Raw genomic sequence first — 24,829 nt, forward strand, 5'->3', positions numbered from 1 at the left:
TAAGGGCTATTGGTAGTTTAGTTTAGGCTAGGGTTTTTTTTATTTGGGGGGGGCTCTTTTTATTAGATTAGGTGTATTTAGTTTAAATATCTTGTAATTAAATTATTATTATTTTGTGTAATTTAGTGTTTTGTTTTGTAATTTAGGTAATTGTATTTAATTTATGTAATTTATTTAATTGTTGTGTAATGTTAGGTGTTAGTGTAACTCAGGTTAGGTTTTATTTTACAGGTAAATTTGTATTTATTTTAGCTAGGTAGTTATTAAATAGTTAATAACTATTTAGTAACTATTCTACCTAGTTAAAATAAATACAAACTTGCCTGTAAAATAAAAATAAACCCTAAGCTAGATACAATGCAACTATTAGTTATATTGTAGCTAGCTTAGGGTTTATTTTATAGGTAAGTATTTAGTTTTAAATAGGAATTATTTAGGTAATGATAGTAAGTTTTATTTAGATTTCATTTAATTATATTTAAGTTAGGGGGTGTTCGGGTTAGGGTTAGACTTAGGTTTAGGGGTTAATAAATTTAGTATAGTGGCATCGACATTGGGGGTGGCAGATTAGGGGTTAATAAATGTAGGTAGGTGGCGGCGATGTTAGGGACAGCAGATTAGGGGTTAATAATATTTAACTAGTGTTTACGATGCGGTAGTGCGGCGGTTTAGGGGTTAATATGTTTATTCTAGTGGCGGCGATGTCCGGAGTGGCAGATTAGGGATTAATAATTTTATTTTAGTATGTGCGATGCGGGAAGGCCTTGGTTTAGGGGTTAATAGGTATTTTATGGGTGTTAGTGTACTTTTTAGCACTTTAGTTATGAGTTTTATGCTACAGCTTGGTGTTTTTAATCTAGACTTATTTATTTCCTTTCTGGGAAATAAATTGTTTTGATTCTGTTTCTATTTCTGGAGGTCTCAGGACACTAGTCCAGGGGTATATCTAAAGCTTCTATTCATTTTAGTTCCTTTATAACCTATAAGCAGTTTTTTTTCCTCTTAACTAGTTTTATCTGGTTCTGTCTAGAAGCCAAGTTCTATTTGGATTAGGCCTTAAAGGTCAGAACTTCCTTTCCTGTTTCTAATGTTGATTGTGGTTATTCCAATAATTCAGTGTAGGAATAAGGGATACCTATCTGTATGTTCCTATTAACTAGGAATATTATTATTTTTTTTATTTTTTTCTTCTTCTTTTATTGTTACCCAAAAAAATGACAGCAGAATATCTCATGCAGCTAGGAATATTATTATTTTCTGAGATTTGCTTTTTTGGACAAGCATTTGCATTTCATTGCTTTATCCTTTAGTCTTGCTACAGTTTCTAGAATTTCTTCTAGATTCTGGGTGTCCTTTTGTCTGGGTGTTGCAGTGTTTATTTGTCTGGTTGTTATCTTTTTTATTAAACAGATTATTTCTTCAGCATTTTGTTGTTGTTTCTTCAACAGCATGGTTGGAAAATTATTTTTCCAAGCTGTTCCTTGATTCTTCAGACAAAGGTTCTTTTCTGGGTTATCATATGGATTCTGTATCCATGAGATGTTCTCTGTCTGAATAGAGAAGGCTAAAGCTGGTTTTAGCTTGCTTGTTTCTTCAGTCTCTTCATTTTCCCTCAGCTGTGTTTTGTATGGGGGTATTTGGATTTTTGATTGTGGCATCTAATGATTCTCTGTTTTGTCCATTTTCAGTTTTGTGTGCTTTGCCTGTTATGCATGGATCCTTCTCAGCTATCTCAGGAATTTGATCTGGTTTTCAGTTTCTGTTCTGGTGGCTGATTCATTGGCTCATTATGCAGAGGGTTTATTTTGCTTGTCCTTCTCGGACTATATTTCCTTTAGATTGGGGGCCATCTGGGGAATTCTAAGAGTACAAGGGATTTGGGCTCCTTTGAAAGTGAGGTTTCCAATAAATGTTATTGAACTTTGTACTATTTTCAGGGTCCTTCAGAGTTGGCCTCTATTCCCTATTCCTATCAGACAATGATTTTGTAGTGGCTTATATCAATCATCAGGGGGAATTTGTAGTTCCCTAGTTAAGTGTTTGGCTTTTTCTTATAGGCAAAAGTCAGTTGTCTTCTGGTTTTCTTTTTCGTCAGTTTTTGCTTTAAGGTGATTGGTCTCTTCACCAGGATGTTGTTTTTAATCAGATTACGGTTCTTCGGGGTCTCCCAAAGATACATCTAATAACCTCTCAGCTAAATTTCCCAGGCACCTTGCGATGTCAGGTTCCCAGAGTAGTTTTGAGTTATTGTTTCTTAAGCATAGTGATATTTCAGGATCAATCGTTGAGACTGATTCAGGCTCAGAAGTTTCAAAACAACGGAATTAATATACCAACAACTGCACTTGAACAGCATAGGTAAACATCATCTACCTATGAGAACAAACCAGGAAATACTATCTGAGCCATCATTGGCTCACTCAGTAAACAAGTCAGGGATGTACCAAATGGAGAAAGTTAACTGACAGACAACTACAATAACCAATCCACAAGCCCCCTTATCTAAAAGAGATCTAATCCAATACAGGGGGAGGGATTTTTATGCAAATAAAAATACACAAACTCGGCCGGCGAGTACTCCTCTGAAGAAACATTATGTGAAATGTGTCAGGGGTGCACATGTTGAAAGCATAGTCTTTCTATTTTTAAACTTTTTGCTTACTCTGATGTTCGTCATAAATTCATAATAGTCCTCACTTACAATAAAGAAAAGTAATACAGCTAGAATAATGATAAACTCAGCTCCTGCTATAGAGGGAGCTTAGTCATAGATAGCATGACAAATCTAGTATAGCTTTAATTGTAAATGCAGCTCCCGATATAGGGCTAGATTACAAGTGAAGTGGTATTTTGTGCTTCCGCTAGAGTGCTAATTGAGGTAGAAGTAAACCATCCGTAGGGTTTCGCTTGTATTATGAAATGAAAGTAAAAAGTTATCGCTCTCATGCTAACCCGACAAGCTCAAACAGCTTACTTCTAGAACAATTAGCCTGTTGTGCAAACAATAACCTATTCCCCCATAGAAGTCAATGGAGAAAAAAAACTGGAAAAAAAAACATCTGACTCACGGCAAAAACATGATCGCATATTTTCATATGAATATTACATAAATATGCTTTTATATGTTTTCTTGGGTATATATATATATATATATATATATATATATATATAAATAAATATATATATATATATATATATATTTATGTATACATATGCATTTATGTTTGTATATTTGTATATATGTCTGTAAATACATAAATACATATGTGCACATATATGCACATACACACATATATATATATATATATATATATATATACATACATATACATATTTAGATATGTATATGTATGTATCTCAATGTTAAAAAAATTTTTTAATAACACCTGAGATCTCATATCTTTGGGCCCTTAGAACTTTTGTGTGCAATATTTTAAAAAAAATAATTTTTATCAGACAGTATTAATATTAGTGTAACTGTACTTTGTAATGTTTTTTTGATGTGTTTTGTGACACTTTTGTTTGACTCGCGTAACAGTTAACCACAGCTCTGAGATTATGGTAATGATTCTAGTGTCAATCAAAACTGCGCTCATGCGATTGCCCTCATCTTGTAATATGAGCCCAATTTAACTAACGTGCAAATGATCGCGAAAACCCTCATGCAAACAGTAGGAGCATTAATAGAAGATACAAATATTTGCTTATTTCTCTCAAGGCAGAGCATTTATCATTATAGAACTGAGGAGTTAAAGTGTTTTTAAAAGTTAATGTATTTGTGAAGTACCTGTTTGTCTATTATTCCTTAGTAAACTATTGAATGAGATCTAAGTATGCAAATTACACAATAAACCACAACTGCACTTTAAAATAATAAAAAACAAGAGGCACAGCAATCTTTCTTGTGCAAACAAATTTGCATTTCAGTAAAAATGATGGTTATAACCTCACAGGAGATTCAAGTAGTGTGTTTAGCCCAATACAAACTTATAAATATTACACTTTTCACCCTTTATTTGAATCTCACTCTTGCTTTTAGGGGGCAAATTTTCAAGCTCCGAATGGAGCTTGATGCCCCTGTTTCAGGATCGCCGGAAACAGCAGTTATGAAGCAGCGGTCTAAAGAAAATTCAGTGAGGGCTAATCAATGCCATATTTCTCTCCATGCTGACGGAGATTAGATAGAAACAACGGCAGATAAGAGCTGTAGGCCCAGCAAATCTGCCCCGATATTTCCTAAAAGTATAAACTTATCTAGTTTGTAGAATAGCCTTATGCTTATTCCAGGCATTCCAAAAGTCCCCATAGTGTTTGTCATTACCACCTCTTGTGGAAGTATATTCCATGAATCAATCACCCTTTCTGTAAAGAAGTGCTTCTGCAAATTACTCCTAAATATACTACCCTTCAGCTTGAGATTGTGACCCCTTTTCTTGAATATTTCTATTTATGTGAAATACTCACAGCCTCAGCTTTACTAAGCCCTTTAATATACTTGAAAGTTGCTATCATATCACCTCTTTCACTTCTCTCCTCAAAGCTATATATATTTAGGTCATTGAGCCTCTCCTTATACGACCATGTACCATTTTGGTAGCCCTCCTTTGCACAGATTCAAGTTTGTTTATATCCTTCTGGAGATATGGCCTCCAGAACTGCACACAATAGTCAAGATGATGCTTAACTAATGATCTATAAAGTGGCATTAAAACCACTTTACAGATCATTAGTTAGGCCTCATGTTGAGTACTGTGTGCAGGCCCTGAAGACCTGATTGTCTATCATTAGCTAAATCAGACAAGAAGAACCTTGTTGACACTTGCAGGGGCTATCCTCATGAAATACTTTAAAAAGAAGGGGCTGCCCCTGTAAACTGCAATATGCCTGCCGTAGAAAGTAATGGTGTTTGCTGGAAAGGGAGTTTTCGCTAAGGTAAGTATCATTTAAATAATAAGCACTGGTACTTATGCAACATAGGTTATAGGTTGTACTTTCCTTAGGAAATCCTTCTCCCACAACATTATCACCTACTGTTCTGGATTCCCTCTGCCACAATGAAATCCATACATCCCAGAACTTCCCAGTACCTAAAGCCTAAATATGAACTTACTCTCCGGCATTAAACCCTACCACACTGCATTTTCAATCCTTGACTAACCTCAGCCTCACAGACCCTGGACCTACTAAACCGAGCCTGCTAGAATACAAGGCCCCCCTACACTAAATTCCCAGCTCAGTAAAACACACCTGCCCCAAATAAAGAAACCTCTTCCAGCTGTAATAACAGGGTCTGTAGAATGTCCCTTTCTCATTATAAGTCTTTGCCTAGGTTGGTTGATATTCCTCCTTTATAGATCATTTTAAACTAATCCTGATTTGTTACACAAAATTGAGTTGAGATGTCACGATGTCATAAGTATGCCGTCTCAAACTTCTGGTTGTATGATCATTGATTCTGACACCAAGCACTCTAACCACAATCCTGATAGGTTACTTGCTATTGATTGCAAAAACGCTCCTTTTTACTGATATGAAATGCACATTTAATTAACTTATTACTCTGTCAAGTGAAAATTTTAAAAAAGGAACAATAAAGCAATGTTCACCAGAATTTACTTATAATGGAGTGGATAGTTGTAATATTTTACAAAACACTTTTGGCTAGATTACGAGTTTTGCGCTATGAGCGGCGAGTTGCTAACTTGAAAGTTATTGTCACCGATCACTTACCTACAGCGTTGGTATTTCAGGTTTTCATAAACCCGGCGTTAGCAGGCAAGAAGTGAGCGTAGAGCAAAATTGGGCTCCATACCACACTCCAATACCAGTGCTGTGGTGAGCTGGTTTTACGTGCTCGTGCACGATTTCCCCATAGACATCAATGGGGAGAGCCCGCTAACAAAAAGCCTAACACCTGCAATAAAGGAGCGTAAAGCTTCTTAATGCAGCCCCATTGATTCCTATGGGGAAATAATATGTATGTTTACACCTAACACCCTAACATAAACCTTGAGTCTAAACACCCCTAATCTGCTGCCCCTGATATCGCCGACACCTACATTACACTTATTAACCCCTAATCTGCCGCCACCGCCGCCACCTACATTATACTTATTAGCCCCTAATCTGCTGCCCCAACATCGCCGCCACCTACATTATACTTATTAACCCCTAATCTGCCACCCCCAACGTCGCCACCACTATACTACATTTATTAACCCCTAAACCTAACCCTAACACCCACTAACTTTAATGTAATTAAAATAAATCTAAATAAAACCTACTATTAATAACTAAATAATTCCTATTTAAAACTATTTTTAGCACTGCAGAATCTGTTGACGCTCTACAAATAACTAATAATAATAATAATAATAATAATAATGTGGATGGAGAGACTAATAAATAGCATTGCAGTTGAGCTCTTGTCACAAGATTTTTCACAAATGTTCCATGACAATGATCTGTATAGTATATAGCAAAATATCCACATTTGTGTCAAGAAAGTAAAATAAGTACCAGACTCCTTTTGCGGGGCATTGCCCCAAAGAAATCAGCTCTTTTACCTGTAAAAAAATACAAACAACCCCCCAACAGTAAAACCCACCACCCACACAACCAACCCCCCAAATAAAATCCTAACTTAAAAAACCTAAGCTCCCTATTGCCCTGAGAAGGACATTTGGATGGGCATTGCCCTTAAAAGAGCATTTAGCTCTTTTTCAAGTGCCCAAACCCTAATCTAAAAATAAAACCCACCCAATAAACCATTAAAAAACCTAACACTAACCCCCGAAGATCCACTTACAGTTTTTGAAAACCCGACATTCATCCTCAATGAAGCGGCAGAAGTCCTCAACAAAGCGGCAGAAGTCTTCATCCAACCGGGCAGAAGTCTTCATCCAACCGTGGAAGAAGTCTTCATCCAGACAGCATCTTGTATCTTCATCGATCCGGCGCGGAGCGGGTCCATCTTCTTTAAATGATGTCATCCAAGATGGCGTCCCTTGAGTTCCGATTGGCTGATAGAATTCTATCAGCCAATCGGAATTAAAGGTGAAAAAATCCTATTGGCTGATCCAATCAGCCAATAGAATGCGAGCTCAATGCTATTGGCTGATTTGATCAGCCAATAAGATTGAAGCTCATTCCTATTGGCTGATTGCATCAGCCAATAGGATTTTTTCACCTTTAATTCTGATTGACTGATAGAATTCTATCAGCCAATCGGAATTCGAGGGACGCCATCTTGGATGATGTCATTTAAAGTAGAATTCATTGTTGAAGAAGACGTTGATTGAAGAGGAGGCTCCACGCCGGATGTCTTAAAGATGGACCCACTCCGCGCCGGATGGATGAAGATAGAAGATGCCGTCTAGATGAAGACTTCGGCCTGGTTGGATGAAGACTTCTGCCTGTTTGGATGAAGACTTCTGCCGCTTCGCTGAGGACTTCTGCCGGCTTCGTTGAGGATGGATGTCGGGTCTTCAAAAACTGTAAGTGGATCTTCAGGGGTTAGTGTTAGGCTTTTTTTAAGGGTTTATTGGGTGGGTTTTATTTTTAGATTAAGGTTTGGGCACTTGAAAAAGAGCTAAATGCCCTTTTAAGGGCAATGCCCATCCAAATGCCCCTTTCAGGGCAATGGGGAGCTTAGGTTTTTTAAGTTAGGATTTTATTTGGGGGTTGGTTGTGTGGATGGTGGGTTTTACTGTTGGGGGTTGTTTATATTGTTTTTTTACAGGTAAAAGAGCTGATGTCTTTGGGACAATGCCCCGCAAAAGGCCCTTTTAAGGGCTATTGGTAGTTTAGTTTAGGATGGGAGGGGGGGCTTTTTATTATTTTGATAGGGCTATTAGATTAGGTGCAATTAGTTTAAATATCTGATACTTTTTTTTATTTTGTGTAATTTAGTGTGTTTTTTTTGTAATTTAGTTAATTGTATTTAATTTATGTAATTTATTTAATTGCAGTGTAAGGTTAGGTGTTAGTGTAAGACAGGTTAGGTTTTATTTTACAGGTAAATTTGTATTTATTTTAGCTAGGTAGTTAGTAAATAGTTAATAACTATTTGCTAACTAGTCTACCTAGTTAAAATAAATACAAACTTGCCTGTGAAATAAAAATAAAACCTAAGATAGATACAATGTAACTATTAGTTATATTGTAGCTAGCTTAGGGTTTATTTTACAGATAAGTATTTAGTTTTAAATAGGAATTATTTAGTTATTAATAGTAGGTTTTATTTAGATTTATTTTAATTACATTAAAGTTAGTGGGTGTTAGGGTTAGACTTAGGGTTAGGTTTAGGGGTTAATAAATTTAGAATAGTGACGACGACGTTGGGGGTGGCAGATTAGGGGTTAATAAATGTAGGTAGGTGATGGCGATGTTAGGGACAGCAGATTAGGGGTTAATAATATTTAACTAGTGTTTGCAATGCTTGAGTACGGCGGTTTAGGGGTTAATATGTTTATTATAGTGGTGGCGATGTCCGGAGTGGTAGGTTAGGGGTTAATAATTTTATTTTAGTGTTTGCGATACGGGAGGGCCTCGGTTTAGGGGTTAATGCGTAGTTTATGGGTGTTAGTGTTCTTTTTAGCACTTTAGTTATGAGTTTTATGGTACAGCTTTGTAGCGTAAAACCCATAACTACTGACTTTCAGTTTACAGTATGGATCTTGATGGTATTGGCTGTACCACTCACTTTTTGGCCTCCCAGGCAGACTTGTAATACCGGCGCAAAGGAAGTCCCATTGAAAAAGGACTTTTTGAAAGCTGCGGTAGTTACGTTGCGTTACGGCCAAAAAAGTGTGCGGTACAGAAATACCTGCAAGACTCATAATAACAGCGGTAGTGAAAAAGAGCCTTAACGCTGCTTTTTCACGCATACTGCAAAACTCGGAATCTAGCTGTTAGATTTTTGCCAGATGATGTGGCCATAGAGTCATAAAACCTTGAAACTATTTTTCCTCTTAGGCCTAGTTTCTATGCAATATGCTATTACTGGCAGACCTGCCATTATATTAGCAGCAAGTCAGCTTTCACAAAAGTGTAGTGGCTCAAGCTTTGTAGCAGCTCCTAAGTATATAAGTATATATGTGAATCTGTGCCTCAGAAAGTGTGAATATAAAAAGACTGTGCACATTTAGATAAGGAAAGTGAATTGGAAAGTTGTTTAAAATTGTGTGTTCTATCTGAATCATGAACGTTTAGTTTTGACTTGACTGTCCCTTTAACCATTAACTTGGTCTATAAAAAAACTATTAAATCTTACTACAAGCCTGTTGTCCTGCAATGAACCCTATATGTAACCCGGTTTCCTCTGTTAGACTCCCTTCCACAAAAATCCTCACTAAAATCTACATCCTCTTTATGACTCAACTTCACTATTTAACAGTCAGTGAGTTTTTATTAACATTAAAGGGACAGTCAACACTAGAATTTTTGTTGCTTAAAAAAGATAGAAAATCCCTTTATTACACATTCCCCGGTTTTGTGTAACCAACACAGTTATAATACACTTTTCACCTCTGTGATTACTTTGTATCTAAGCCTCTGCAAACTGCCCCCTTATTTCAGTTCTTTTGACAGACTTGCATTATAGCCATTATACTCCTAGGTAACTTCACGTGCGTGTGATCAATGTTATCTATATGACACACATGAACTAATGCCCTCTAGTGGTGAAAAACTGTCAAAATGCATTCACATAAGAGGCTGCCTTCAAGGTCTAAGAAATTAGCATATGGTTTAGCTTTTAACAAAGAATACCAAGAGAACAAAGCAAGATTGGTGATACAAGTAAATTGGAAAGTTGTTTAAAATTGCATGCCCTATTTGAATCATGAAAGTTTTTTTTGGACTTGACTTTCCCTTTAAGGACTGACATTGTGGAGCTCATGGAGTGGGGTTAAATCTTAGTGAGGAGTATTATGGTTAGTGTTGACCAGCTTGCACACATGGTTAATAGCAGCTGGGACAGCGTTACAATTAGCGTTAATTGCACCTTTTGTGGCCTGAATCACTGGTGGTTATGTAATAGGTACCAGTGCTAAAACGCGTAAGACTATGAGCCCAGCTACTTTGTAGATCACCTTCATGAGAGCTGATTTACAACAGTGAAGCTCTTGGCAGGGCCCTCTATCCCTTTGTCTCCCATAATTGTTACCTTGCATATTAGACCCATGTTTTTAGCACTGCAGAATCTGTTGACGCTCTACAAATAACTGATAATAATAATAATAATAATAATAATAATAATAATAATGTGGATGGAGAGACTAATAAATAGCATTGCAGTTGAGCTCTTGTCACAAGATTTTTCACAAATGTTCCATGACAATGATCTGCATAGTATATAGCAAAATATCCACATTTGTGTCAAGAAAGTAAAATAAGTACCAGACTCCTTTAAGCATATTAATATTATTGCAAAACATTTAAGTAAATGCAGCTTAAAATTTTAATGAAACAAGTGAGATATACATGTGCTATATGAATAATACCCAATACATTTTTGCTCACTGGATGATGAGGACAACTCATGCAGCTTTCAGGGGTGCAAGCACCAAAACATTATATATATATGTAGAAGACAGCAAAGTGATTACTTTATTGAAATGTTGCCTAAATATATACATTTTCTTTGGGATAAAGCTGCTTAGGTTTATGATGGACTTGTATAGCCTGTCATGAGGCACAAGGAAGAGTTATAGGTAGCCTGGTTGAGAAGCTGTTATTCTTAAAAAAAAAAATTAAATAAACGCTTTTTGCACAGTCCATATAAAAATCCCTAATACACTTTATGACACATTATAGGTACAATTTTTTGAAAAATGTTTTCTTAAAAACTGTTATTCACTGTATACTAATCTAAAATGATAATAATTTTGAAACTTAATTTTTCCTATTATTAATTGTTTTTCAGATGCAAGAGAATGTATTTCTTGTCCGTCAGACTTTTGGTCTAATTCTTACAGAAATGAATGTGTATTGAAGGAGGTGGAATTTCTTGCAACTGATGAAGCTCTGGGAATCACATTGATATTCTTGGCTGTATTTGGATCTTCCCTTGTCATTGTGTTCACTGTTATTTATACAATGTACAGAGAAACAGCTTTAGTCAAGGCAAATGATAGGGAGTTGAGTTTTCTCATACAGATATCTTTGGTTTGCACTTTTATGACTTCAATACTTTTTGTAGGAAAGCCAGAAGCATGGTCTTGCATGGCCCGTCAAACTACTCTTGCTTTGGGGTTTTCCCTTTGCCTCTCTTGTATACTTGGAAAGACAATTGTTTTGATGTTATCAAAAAGGGCTGCAAAATCTAAAGTTGCTGATAAAAAGAACCAGATAATCATGAAGCCTCTCTATCAAAAAATAGTTGCTGTCATCGGTTTGACTATTGAAACTGGTATTTGTACAGCCTATCTAATTTTGTACCCTCCTTGGGTCTATAAAAATATGGAATCTCAAAATGTAAAGATCATTCTTGAATGCAATGAGGGTTCAATCGAATTTCTGTGCTCAATGTTTGGGTTTGATGTCTTCCTTGCCATATTATGCTTTCTTACTGCCTTTGTAGCTCGAAAACTACCGGATAATTTCAATGAGGCTAAATTTATTACTTTTGGAATGCTGGTCTTCTTTATTGTTTGGATATCTTTTGTTCCAGCTTACTTAAGTACTCGTGGAAAATTCAAAGTGGCTGTTGAAATCTTTGCCATCTTAGCCTCAAGTTTTGGTTTACTTGGTTGTATTTTTGTACCCAAAGGATACATAATACTTCTAAAACCAGAAAGAAACACTGAAGAAATTGTTGGTGGTAGAGCTGCTACCAATGATAAAAGTGCTCCAGCTACATCTGCTTCCATTACTAGTGAGGTCAACAGTACAACTGTTTCCACTGTTGTACTTGATGAGTAAAGTCCAGTCCTACATATTTAGTTCAATCCAGAATCATTTTTGTTCATTAGCAATAAAGAGACAGTAAATTAAAAATTAAACTTAAATTGATTGGATAGCACATGACATATGAGGGAACTTTCCAATCTACTTCTATTATTAATTTTGCTTAAAGGGCCATAATACCCATATGTTTAAACACTTGAAAGTGATGCAGCATAGCTGTAAAAAGCTGACTAGAAAATATCACCTGAACATCTCTATGTAAAAAAGAAAGATATTTTACCTCAAAAGTTCCTCAGTAGCCACATCCCATTGTAAAGGATTTCTAAGCAGCATATTAGTATGTCTGTCCTGGGACAGCTGAAGGGATAAGCCTCGTGCACTCTCATGTTATTTCCCTATTCAGCTTACTATGAAATCTCATGAGAGTTAAGTGAAATCTCATGAGATCACAGTAAAAGATTTCATGACCTCAGCACTGCTGATTCTGATTGGCTGCTGCTTATTTCTTCTTCTTTTTTTTTTTTTACCTGCCGCTGGGAGCAGCTGAGTATAACATTTTACACAGAACTTACTCTGCTGAGCTGAGGAGATTGTGAGGTAAAATATCTTCCTTTTTTACATAGAGAGGCTCAGGTGATATTTTCCTGTCAGCTTTTTACAGCTATACTGCATCAGTTTCAAGTGATTTAGCATATGGGTATTATGTCCCTTTAATTCTCTTGTTATCTTTTGTAAAGAGTAATTCTAGGTGAGCTCAGGAGAGTGCACGTGTCTTAAGACATCTGGCAGCAGTGTTTTCAACATTGTTTATAGCAATGTTATACATAGAGACAAACAATGATGGCATAGACATGTGTACACTCCTAACTTCTTGTCAGCCTTCCTAAGTTCAGTTTTCAACAAAGAATAAAAGGAGAACAAATCAAATCTGATAATAGAAGTAAAATAGAAAGTTGTTTTAAATTGCATGCTCTTTCTGAATCACGAAAGTTTAATTTTCTGTCCCTATAAGTGTTGATAATTTTTAAAGTTAATACAAAATGCAAAGGACTGAGTTGTGTAAAATTTGCATTTGGAATATGGGATATATGAATAATATAGTTAGAAAAAACTAAAATAAGCAAAGCCCGGATGAAAAATAAGTAGATATTTATTCAAGTATGAAAAGGATAAAATATATAAAATCACAAATGCAAGTGAGTAAAGGAATGAGGCTGACGCGTTTCGGTTACGCTGTCTTCAGAGACCTTATATATGCATAAAATACATGTATATAATGCCTTTAAATATATTTACATAAAGACAGAATAACATATTTAAAACATTATTTATTTATTTTTTTCCTGTTACAAGACATATACATAGAGATATTCTGTTAAAGGTGTACATAATCGGTGTATATATTTTCATAATAATACCAGGTACCAGGTTAGCCCAGAGAAATCTGTTTTCAATAATTCAGTCTGATAAATGATTGGTTGTTTAAGTTCTTGTAGTGTGATGTAGTGTGATGTCTATAGTTGTAGATTAAATATTTCTTAGAATGGTAACATATTTAGCATTACTGACAATTAATTCTTTTTTACTTAAACGTTATAGCATATTTTTAGAAAACAATAAAATCTTGTGAAAAATTAAGTTACATTTTAATAAAGCCACTGAAAACTTCCTGTCTTAATTTTACTTTTTTTTTCAAAGTTGTATTTATTGAATTTTAAAAGATAAATAAAATATAACAATTGATAAAGCTGTATTACAATAAACTGAAAATTACACGGTGTAAAGCAAAAGTCGATAACAGGATTCACTGAGGCAGAAACTATGCCCTTGTAACCACAGGTACCATTGGAATAACAGTATAGGCATTTCAAAAGAAATAACAGAGGTTTGAAGCAATTATAGATAGATATAAAAAACAGTGGTCAAAGAAGGCTGTATAATCCGTTCAATGAAAAATCAAAACCAAGTAGGTGAGTATATTATTTTAATATTGGGCAATATAAGGACAGCACTGACATAAAAGGGGGGGGGGAGAGACTAGGTAAAAACACATCAGCCCAGATTACAAATGGTGCACCAATGATAGTGCGGGACAGGACACGTGATATTGCTGGACCACACTAACATTAGCACGCTACTTGATATTACAAGTCCATGGTAAAGAAAAACAACAACAAAAATAGCTAATAATGAATTAAGTAATATTGTTGCATTTAATAGGCAGCTTTGCCTTTAATAAATCTCTAATTTTAATACACCTATTGGAAGCTGTGTTTATATTTTGGATCAAACGCTCCTGATTCTAAAAAGAATTGAGCATAATTACCGTGGAAACAGTTAGCTTGAGACTGACAATTCCAGCCTGCCAGACATACACTAATCTTTCCGTAGTGCAGTGAGGAAATTGTATTTTATTTTACTCTGGGTTTACAGTATCACTCTATATGGCGCCCCTTTGTTACTTTTAGATTTTCCATGGTAAAGTTTGTTAAACAGAGAAGGGTTTGCAGGGCCGACATTGCTCTATCGCAACTTAGATTGAAGATTGCAAGCACTCTAACTTTCACTGATATTACAAGTTAAAGTTATAGTTTTATCTTGAGTGTAAGCAACTGTGCTAGAATATTTAGCATGACTTCAGACCTGAAGTAAACTGTAAGGGTTAAAAAATAAATCATGAAACACATCAAAAACACACTATAATAAACTATTACACACATATATACACTTGTTAATACAAAATATTTCATTTAAATATTTATAAAACAAATCAACAAACAGCTGAAAAAGTGGCAAGTACTGCAAGGTGTTAAAAATATCCTAAAAAGTGCATGAATAAAGCTGAATACAATAAAATCACAATACAATTAAATAGCAAATTAATAGCATTCCAAAATTCATATAACGTTCCTACTTTGCTGCAGATAGTCTTTCTGTGAAAACGTATCACAATGTCCAAAAACAGCAAGCCGTTTCTCCTTGGTGTGCAGCTCCCTTTAAAATCACTGGTGTGATATCAGTGAATGATAAATAATTGGAACTAGAAATGAGAAAACATGGAGCGCAAAAGGGAAGAAAAAAAGAACCATCATGGTGCAGTATATCCAAGTAGAAATGATTAATTTATTGTATACACAAAAAAACAAACTCACAATTATGACCTCAAACAATGTTATGTATGTGTAAAGTGTAGGTACAGATGACTCCTACTCTTTGCTTGAGCGCTCCTCGTATCCCCAGACCTTCCTGTCTGCAGATGCAGGTGTCAGATAACAAGCTGAGAGATATGTGAGCGAGATCTATTTCCCCAGAGCAAGTCCCTTCTCCAGTATGGCAGTATGGCAAACCCGTGTTGCCAGCAACGGTTTTTCACCAACCGGAAAAGGTCTGAAGTCACAGTATGTCTATGTGGGGCGTGGCCTTATGAGTTTCACAGGAATCCTCCCACTTTGTCAGAGGCTATGCATACTCTTCTTGTCTCCCTCTATTTATCCATAGATAGTATGTGACGTGATCGTATGGTAAATGCAATGTCTTCAATACTGATCAGTCACATAAAATAACAATCCAATTGCGTTAGCGCCAACAGCGAGCCCCTTACAGTCATTCTCAGCTCTATTTGCAATAAAGAGGGTTCGCACATATGTAAAACCATAACAAACATGACAAAAAGCTGCTTACAACACTTAATTCATTTACATAAAAATACATAACCTTCTTGAAGACATTGCATTTACCATATGATCACATCACATACAATCTATGGATAAATAGAGGGAGACAAGAAGAGAAGCGGGAGGAGTCCCACGAAATGTGTAAGGCCATGCCCACATAGACGTACTGTGACGTCAGACCTTTTCCGGTTGGTGAGAAACCATTGCCAGCAACACGGGTTTGCCATACTGGAGAAGGGACCTGCTCTGGGGAAATAGATCTCGCTCACATATCTCTCAGCATTTTATCTGGGGATACGAGTAGCGCTCAAGCACAGAGTAGGAGTCAGCTGTACCTACGCTTTACACATACCTCACATTCGGCGAGATTACAAGTTTTGCGGTAACAGGGGTGCGTTGCTAACGCTCCTTTTTTTCTTACCGCTCACTTAAGACAACGCTGGTATTACAGGTTTTCTGCAAGCCGGCTTTAGCCTCAGAAAAGTGAGTGTTAAGCAAAATTTAGCTCCACATCTCACCTCAATACCAGCGTTGCTTACGGTAGCGGTAAGCTGGCAAAACGTGCTCGTGCACAATTTCCCCATAGGAAACAATGGGGCTGAGCTGGCTGAAAAAAAACCTAACACCTGCAAAAAAGCAGCGTTCAGCTCCTAACACAGCCCCATTGTTTCCTATGGGGAAATTAATTTTATGTCTGCACCTAACACCCTAACATGAATCCCGAGTCTAAACACCCCTAATTTTACACTTATTAATCCCTAATCTGACGCCCCCGCTATCGCTGACACCTACATTATATTATTAACCCCTAATCTGCCGCTCCGGACACCGCCGCCACCTACATTATATTTATTAACCCCTAATCTGATGCCCCCAACATCGCCGACACCTACATTATATTTATTAACCCCTAATCTGCCCACCCCCCAACGTCGCCGCAACTATATTAAATTTATTAACCCCTAATCTGCTGCCGCCAACGTCGCCGCCACTATTATAAATTTATTAACCCCTAAACCTAAGTCTAACCCTAACCCCTAACTTAAATAGAATTTAAATACATCTTAATAAATTTACTACAATTAAATAAATTAATCCTATTTAAAACTAAATACTTACGTATAAAATAAACCCTAAGCTAGCTACAATATAACTAATAGTTAAATTACGGAAACCCCCCCCCCCACTAAATTACAGGAAAAAAAAAAAGATTTACCAGAATTTTAAACTAATCCCCCTAATAAAATAAAAAAGCCCCCCAAAATAATAAAATTCCCTACCCTATACTAAATTACAAATAGCCCTTAAAAGGGCCTTTTGCGGGGCATTGCCCCAAAGTAATCAGCTCTTTCACCTGTAAAAAAAATACAATACCCCCCAACATTAAAACACACCACCCACACACCCAACCCTACTCTAAAACCCACCCAATCCCCCCTTAAAAAAACTTGAAGATCACCCTAGCTTGAGCCGTCTTCACCCAGCCGAGCACAAGTGGTCCTCCAGAGGGTCCGAAGTCTTCATCCTATCCCTCTAGAAGAGGACCTCCAGACTGCCAGAAGGCTTCATCCAGACGGCATCTTCTATCTTCATCCTTCCAGAGCAGAGCTGGTCCATCTTCAAGACATCCGACGCGGAGCTTCCTCTTCATCTGACGGCCGACGACTGAATGACTGGTCCTTTAAGTGATGTCATCCAAGATGGCGTCCCTTGAATTCCGATTGGCTGATCCAATCAGAATTAAGGTAGGAAAAATCCTATTGGCTGATGCAATCAGCCAATAGGATTGACCTTGCATTCTATTGGCTGATTGGAACAGCCAATAGAATGCAAGCTCAATCCTATTGGCTGATTGGATAAGCAAATCGGATTGAACTTCAATCCTATTGGCTGATTGCATCAGCCAATAGGATTTTTCCTACCTTAATTCCAATTGGCTGATAGGATTCATCCTGGATGATGTCACTTAAAGGACCAGTCATTCAGTCGTCGGCCGTCGGATGAAGAGGATGCTCTGCGTCGGATGTCTTGAAGATGGACCCGCTCCGCTCCGGAAGGATGAAGATAGAAGATGCTGCCTGGATGAAGCCTTCTGCCGGTCTGGAGGTCCTCTTCTGGCCGGATAGGATGAAGACTTCGGACCCTCTGGAGGACCACTTGTGCCCGGCTGGGTGAAGACGGCTCAAGGTAGGGTGATCTTCAAGGGGGTAGTGTTAGGTTTTTTTAAGGGGGGATTGTGTGGGTTTTAGAGTAGGGTTGGGTGTGTGGGTGGTGGGCTTTAATGTTGGGGGGGGGGGGAGTTATTGTATTTTTTTTACAGGTGAAAGAGCTGATTACTTTGGGGCAATTTTTGTAATTTAGTTTATTTAATTTAATTGTAATTAATTGTAGGTAGTTTAGGTAATTAGTTTAATTATAGTGTAGTGTTAGGTGTAATTGTAACTTAGGTTAGGGTTTATTTTACAGGTACTTTTGTACTTATTTTAGCTAGGTAGTTATTAAATAGTTAATAACTATTTAATAACTATTCTACCTAGTTAAAATAAATACAAAGTTGCCTGTAAAATAAATATAAATCCTAAGATAGCTACAATGTAATTATTAGTTATATTGTAGCTAGCTTAGGGTTTATTTTATAGGAATAATGTATTTAATTATGGTAAATTTATTTAGTTTAATTTAAATTATATTTAATTTGGGGGGGTTTGACTTAGGTTTAGACTTAGGTTTAGGGATTAATAAATGTAATATAGTAGCAGCGACGTTGGGGTCGGAAGATTAGGGGTTAATAAATGTAGGTAGATGTCGGCGATGTTAGGGATGGCAGATTAGGGGTTAATAAAAATTAACTAGTGTTTGCGAGGCGGGAGTGTTAATACATTTATTAAAGTGGCAGCAATGTCCGGTCGGCAGATTAGGGGTTAAACATTTTATTTAAGTGTTTCCGACGTGGAGGGGGGGCTCGGTTTAGGGGTTAATAGGTAGTTTATGGGTGTTAGTGTACTTTTAGCACTTTAGTTAAGAGCTTTATGTTCCGGCGTTAGCCCATAAAACTCTTAACTACTGACTTTTAAATGCAGTAGGAGTCTTGCCAGGAGAGGGTCTACCGCTCACTTTTTTATGTGATCGTAATACCGGCGTTAGGCAAATCCCATTAAAAAGATAGGATACGCAATTGACGTAAGGGGATTTGCGGTAAGCTAAAATCGCTGAAAAAAAGTGAGCGGTAGACCCTTTCCTGCCTGACTCGTAATACCAGCGGGCGTTAAAAAGCAGCGTTGGGACACCTCAACGCTGCTTTTTAAGGCTAAGGCAAGACTCGTAATCTAGCCGATTGTTTGAAGTCATAATTGTGAGTTTGTTTTTTTGTGTATACAATAAATTAATCATTTTTACTTAGATATACTGCACCATGATGGTTCTTTTTTTTCCCTTTATGCTCCATGTTTTCTCATTTCTATTTCCAAATATTAATAAACTGTTTGCAATATAATTTTTATTCATCTTTAATGTGGGTTTTATGTGTTTTGAAAAGAAATACTTTAAATTCCTTTGTTCTTCATTTGGAAGAAAATGTTCTTTTTTTTTTTTAAAGTACATTTTTCTATATATTCCAGAATAAACAATATATCTATGTATATCTACATCTGTATATATTCATATAAATATATAGGTTTATATAAATATTTTAGAAAAAATATATTTAAAAATAAAAGGAACATTTTCTTCGATTTGAAGAACATAGGAATATAAAGTATTCTTAACAGTCTTAGGTTTAACACATTGTCCAGTTAGCACGTAAGCGATAACTAATAGTTTTTTTTTCAGTTCTCCCTATAGAAGTCTTGAAGTTAGCAGGCTTCAGTCTTTCACTTGTGCACCAACATTTTACTTTCAACTTGTAATTCGCACCCTTATGTGGCCTTGATAATGCTTTAGTTTGAGCGCAGTTAGCACGCAAGGAAAAATAATTTAACACACCGCTTGTAATCTAATCTCCTGTAATGGTATGCGCTCTACTCCTCAACTCCCGCAACTTTCTCTTACCCTGCAGCGGTCTTCACGCTATGGCCTCTAGTTATCAATGTCTGTCGGACCTCATCTGACAGTGCGGATCAGGTCCGACAGATATCACTGAATACGGTGAGCAATACGCTCGCCGTATTCATCATTGCACCAGCAGCTCACAAGAGAAACACGGGGCATCAAGCTCCATTCGGAGCTTGATACATATGCCCCATGTGCCTAGTGTCGAAAACCAGAAGTCCTTCCAGGAACAGAGAGTCCTAGATCCGGTACCCAGGACTAAGGGAGTTCCACCACAGCTACCAATTGAACAATGCAACTACACAGTCAGAAGAAATCCCAGCACACAGACTTAGAAAAAAAAAACGGGCTCAATCCAGAAAATAGCAGATAAAATCAAAGCTATTTATTCCAAGGTAAAAACATATCAATTCCACAGGTGAACAATATAGAAGATTTCTTCTGACTGTGTAGCCACTTGTAATCTAGCCTATAGAGTATAAACATTCAATCCAAATTGAGAGGGGGGCAGGATTCCTTACAATAGAAGGTAAAAAAGGGGAAGGGGGATTTTCTCTCCCTCTCCAGTTCTTTAGCTCTTTCCCTGTATCTCCTCCACTGCCTCATTTTTAGGAAAGAGATGGGAACGAAGAAACCCCCTAGGTGGCAGGACAAGCACAGGGGACTTCCTACATCAGAAAGTGAGCCTCAATTCTAATGAAATTTACAAGACAATCCCCCCATAATGTTACTTTATTTTTTTATCTTTTAAGAAAATTGCAATATTTATTTTTAGTTATAATTTTAGGAATTTACATCAGATACAGGCTTCACACACACCTCTTAAAAGCTTATTCTGTTCTTCCAAAAGAGTGCTTCACTAATGTCTCAGTTTGTACTTTGTTACTCCAGTGTTAAATGCAACTTACTGATCAAGACAACAAATAAAAAACAGTCTCTGACGATTTCAACCTCAGTGCCTTTCTTTCACCTACAGTACATTCCACCATTTGCTTTATTCCACAACAAAATGGCGTTATCGTCTCTTAAAAAACGTTTTATGTTTTGCCAATGTCAGCTGCTGCCTCTGGCTAGTGTGAAGTGTCACTGCTATTGTACCTCTTCTTATTTGCTCTAGCGCCCCCTTTGGAGGCCGCCTCACACTGAAAACCACTGTATTAAACCAATCATCTCATGAACGTAACTTGTCTTTAGCTAGTGTCCCACACACATAGATACAGATATTAAAATATACCATTTTCTTTAATATAGTGCATCTGGTTTCTTTATATTTCATCCTAGAAAATGTAAATATTCCTATCTTAACTCAGTGTTGTAAATAGAAACAATATGGCCTTAAGTTATTGATTTTGACAACTGCCTAGCAAACATTCACATACAAGGTTCTGTTTGGAACTGTGATCGAAGTAAAAGCAGCAACCACTCAACATCAATATTGACATCAACAAAGATGTCCTTTTAAGTAGGGCCTAAATAGGCATACAAAGCCTAACCCCCCCCCCCCCCTCTTTCTGGCACTTAGTATCTTCTGTTTTTTTTTTTTATTATGTATATGTAATTTTAAGTTGTACTTATGAGTATGTATCATTACACAGAAAGCTGGTGATGCCCATAGCAGGGAAAGGTTTCTATTTTTGCCATAGATACAATCAACATCATTATTATACATTTTTAAGGTCTTATCTTTCAAGTTTGGGTGAGTACATTTGAAGTAATTTCTATCTATTATACTTTCATGAACAAATATTGCTTTGCACTCATTAACCACTACCTATCACTGATTTATAAAAGCCTATTGTTTAAGTAAAGGGTTGAAATAAAGAAAACAAGTAAGAGAAATTTTTAAAAGCACAGAAAGAGAAAATAAAAGAAGAAACATGAATTAAATATTGAAATCATTATAATAGAGACTAAGGGGCCCATTTATCAAGCTCTGGATAGAGCTTGAGAGCCCGTGTTTCTGGCGAGCCTGCAGGCTCGCCAGAAACACCAGTTATGAAGCAGAGGTCTAAAGACCGCTGCTCCATAACCTGTCCGTCTGCTCTGAGCAGGCGGACAGACATAGCCGCAATTCAACCCAACAATCGGGTTGATTGAGACCCCCTGCAGGGGGCGGCGTTGCACCAGCAGCTCACAAGAGCTGCTGGTGCAATGCTGAATACGGAGAGAGTATTGCTCACCACATTCAGCGAGGTCTGTCGGACCTGATCCGCACTGTCAGATCAGGTCTGACAGACCTTTGTTAAATAGAGGCCTAAGGGGTAGATTTACCAACGATCCTCTATAGCCGCATACGCTGTTGGCAATTATCATTGCACAAGCATTTCTAGCAGGTGGTGTCAATCAATCCAATCATATCTGATCAGACTGATAGCTGTCCGCGGCCTGAGAGGTGGCGGATGATTTAAGGCGCAGCAGTCTTAGGACCGCTGCTTCTTAACTTATGAATTCCAGCGAAAAACCGCTGCATTCGCAGCATAATAAATCAGCCCCTATAGGGTCGGTCACAATCCTTTAAAAAAGGTATCTAATGGTTTTCAACAGAAATCCCCTGTTAAAGTCTATGGATTTTTTGTAGATAAATTAAGTTTTTCTAAAGCTTTGTAATCAACACCTAAATGTTTATATGCATACCATACTCCAACACAAACAAACAAATTATTAAATAGATATGTGTGTATGATTGATAATGACTCCATTATGAGTGCTTCTAAGAATGTATTCTTTTTTCTCATTTTTTTTTAACTTCAATTCAATTCACAAAGAAAAAAGCAAAAAACAAATGCTTCATGTTCAATAAATAGCCTATTTAAAGGAAAATTGCATAGTCTTGCATAGTCTTTCCAATCCATTTAAAAACTCACTAACCCAGTACTTTGCATGGAGATAATTCAACAGTGAAATTCCAGGGTATCAGAAAACATAAGCTTTTGAGTGGATTTTTGTCTGTCCTATTTCACGAGCACATTATCAATATATGAGAGCCTGTTTTCAAGGTTAACCTTTTCTGCAAGCTCAGTCTACACAGGCAAGCTGTATAATTGGGCAATATGGAACCATGTAATCCAGTTGGCATGTGACAGTGATATACACAGAGAGAGCATATTCCAGCTAACAGTGTTTTTAGTGGGGGGTTTAAGATAATTTACTCTCATATGGAGTCCATCAACTGGGCCGTAACATACTTTTGTGTGAAATATCATAAGAGATAAACCTCCTATTACGTCTTTCTGTACCCAAGAATGATTTGACCAATAAACACTCAACAACAGGTTTTGGGCTAAAGACCGGTCAAGGTCACGTTTATTTATAACAATAAACCTTTAAAACTAGGCTATGTAAATATGCCAACCTAGGCAACTTTAATAATGATAACAAAGAACTGTATCAAGTTCTTAACTGGTGGCGGCAATGAATTAGCTAATTTAACCCCTACTAACAGACGGCCAGGGCCCTACACAGTGTTTGCAGCGCAGCAAGGATTGCGCACGCCCAATTGGCAGAGAGAGAAAGCTGTAAGCTGTTAGAGGTGTTTGGTCTATGATTCGTAGGGGGGAGAAACCCCTAGGTCGGCACCTAGCGGGCGTCGCCTCCCCCATCCTAGGGCATCACTCGTCTCTCTCCCTGCCCGCTCTCTGGGCCCTGACTGACCGCCAGCTAGGGCATAGGACAACCAGCCTAGTAAGGCGACCCCCCTCGAACGAGTCGTAAAACACCCCCGAACAGGTGGAAGACTAAATTAAAACCTGGGCTTAAAGGGCTAATTCAAATAAACCTACCCTCGCCAGGGTGAGCCCTAACCATTACCACTACAAGCCGCCACCTCTTCATCCAGGGACGGGTGGGTGGGGAAAGCTTCCTTGAAGTCTGGAACCAGGAACAAAGAGGGCTGGATCCACTGCAGTCAGGACCTATAAACAACAATGTAACACCTAGTACCTTCCAGACTTCAACTCAGTTATCCCTTAATTTTGTTACAGGCCCACTAGAGGGCCCTCCACTTCCATTTTGCTGAACTTTAATATTTGAGACTGGTGGCTATGTGTGAGATTCACTGTAGCAGATGGTGAGTTGTGGTGCATCATTCAATTCTTGATGACCCCAGGTAGCACAAAGTCTTAATTAATTTTATATTTACCAGGTTCAAATAGGTTAGTCAGTATTGCTGTTACAAATAATTAAACTGTTGGTGTCTTATAGTACAATTACCACCTAATTGCTACTGTATGACAATATCTGGTGTTTAACCAGTGTGACTACAGAAGAAAATATAAAATACACTATAAAATATACATGATAGATAGATAGATGATAGATATATAGATAGATAGATGATACATAGATGATAGATAGATGATAGATAGATAAATAGATAGATAGATAGATGATAGATAGATAGATGATAGATAGATGATAGATAGATATATAGATAGATAAATGATAGTTAGATAGATAGATAGATAGATAGCTATATGATAGATAGATAGATAGATGATAGATAGATAGATAGATTATAGATAGATATATGATAGATAGATGATAGATAGATAGATAGATTATAGATAGATAGATATATGATAGATATATGATAGATAGATGGATGGATACCGTGCAAACTAGGATTTCATTAAAAGACAGTTTACCTAAAACATCAGAAGTAACTCTGCCTTTTTTTTTTTAAAATACTGTTTTTATTGAGAACAAGAGAAAGGTTACAAGCAAGTATGTAGATACAAATTTCAAACGCACAAACGCGTAGTTGGCAGATGTAGAGTTCAACAAATACATGTATAGCTGTAATAGGTGATCCAACAACGCTCTAAATCAGATTCTTAATCCACCTGTCCCCTGTCCTCTTTTCATCCTCCCCCAGTGGGGGTACATTATATACTTTACCATAACATCAAACATAATCTGATTAACTGTTATAAACTACTCAACCAGTTATTGGTTGGGTCTCCGGAGTGGAGTGTAATAGTCTTGCTGTATGCTCTATGGTGGGGACAAAAAAAAAAAAAAAAAAAAAAGGAGAAAGGGAGGAAGAGAGGGGAAAGGAGAGGAGGGTGGAAGGTGGTAGGGGGCAGGATCCAGGACTCACGTGCTAATGTTTATATGGTAATATTTTCCCTCCCTCTCCCCTCACTGCTTTGTGGTTGATACAAGAATCCCCACTCGCCCCTCAAGGATGCTGTCAACAT

At 37.1% G+C, this 24,829-nt stretch overlaps 1 protein-coding gene across 1 annotated transcript in view; it reads left to right on the forward strand.

The window, feature by feature from the left end:
• Window positions 1–11,925, forward strand: part of LOC128657435 (vomeronasal type-2 receptor 1-like) — a 216,234-nt gene extending 204,309 nt beyond the window's left edge. The window contains exons 5-6 of the mRNA XM_053711787.1: window positions 1,011–1,062; window positions 10,928–11,925. Coding sequence (XP_053567762.1) covers window positions 1,011–1,062; window positions 10,928–11,925 — 1,050 coding nt within the window. The remainder of the gene's footprint in view (window positions 1–1,010; window positions 1,063–10,927) is intronic.
• The last annotated feature ends 12,904 nt before the right edge of the window (window positions 11,926–24,829 follow it).

Source organism: Bombina bombina, chromosome 4 (genome assembly GCF_027579735.1).
Source record: "Bombina bombina isolate aBomBom1 chromosome 4, aBomBom1.pri, whole genome shotgun sequence".
NCBI classification, from domain to species: domain Eukaryota; kingdom Metazoa; phylum Chordata; class Amphibia; order Anura; family Bombinatoridae; genus Bombina; species Bombina bombina.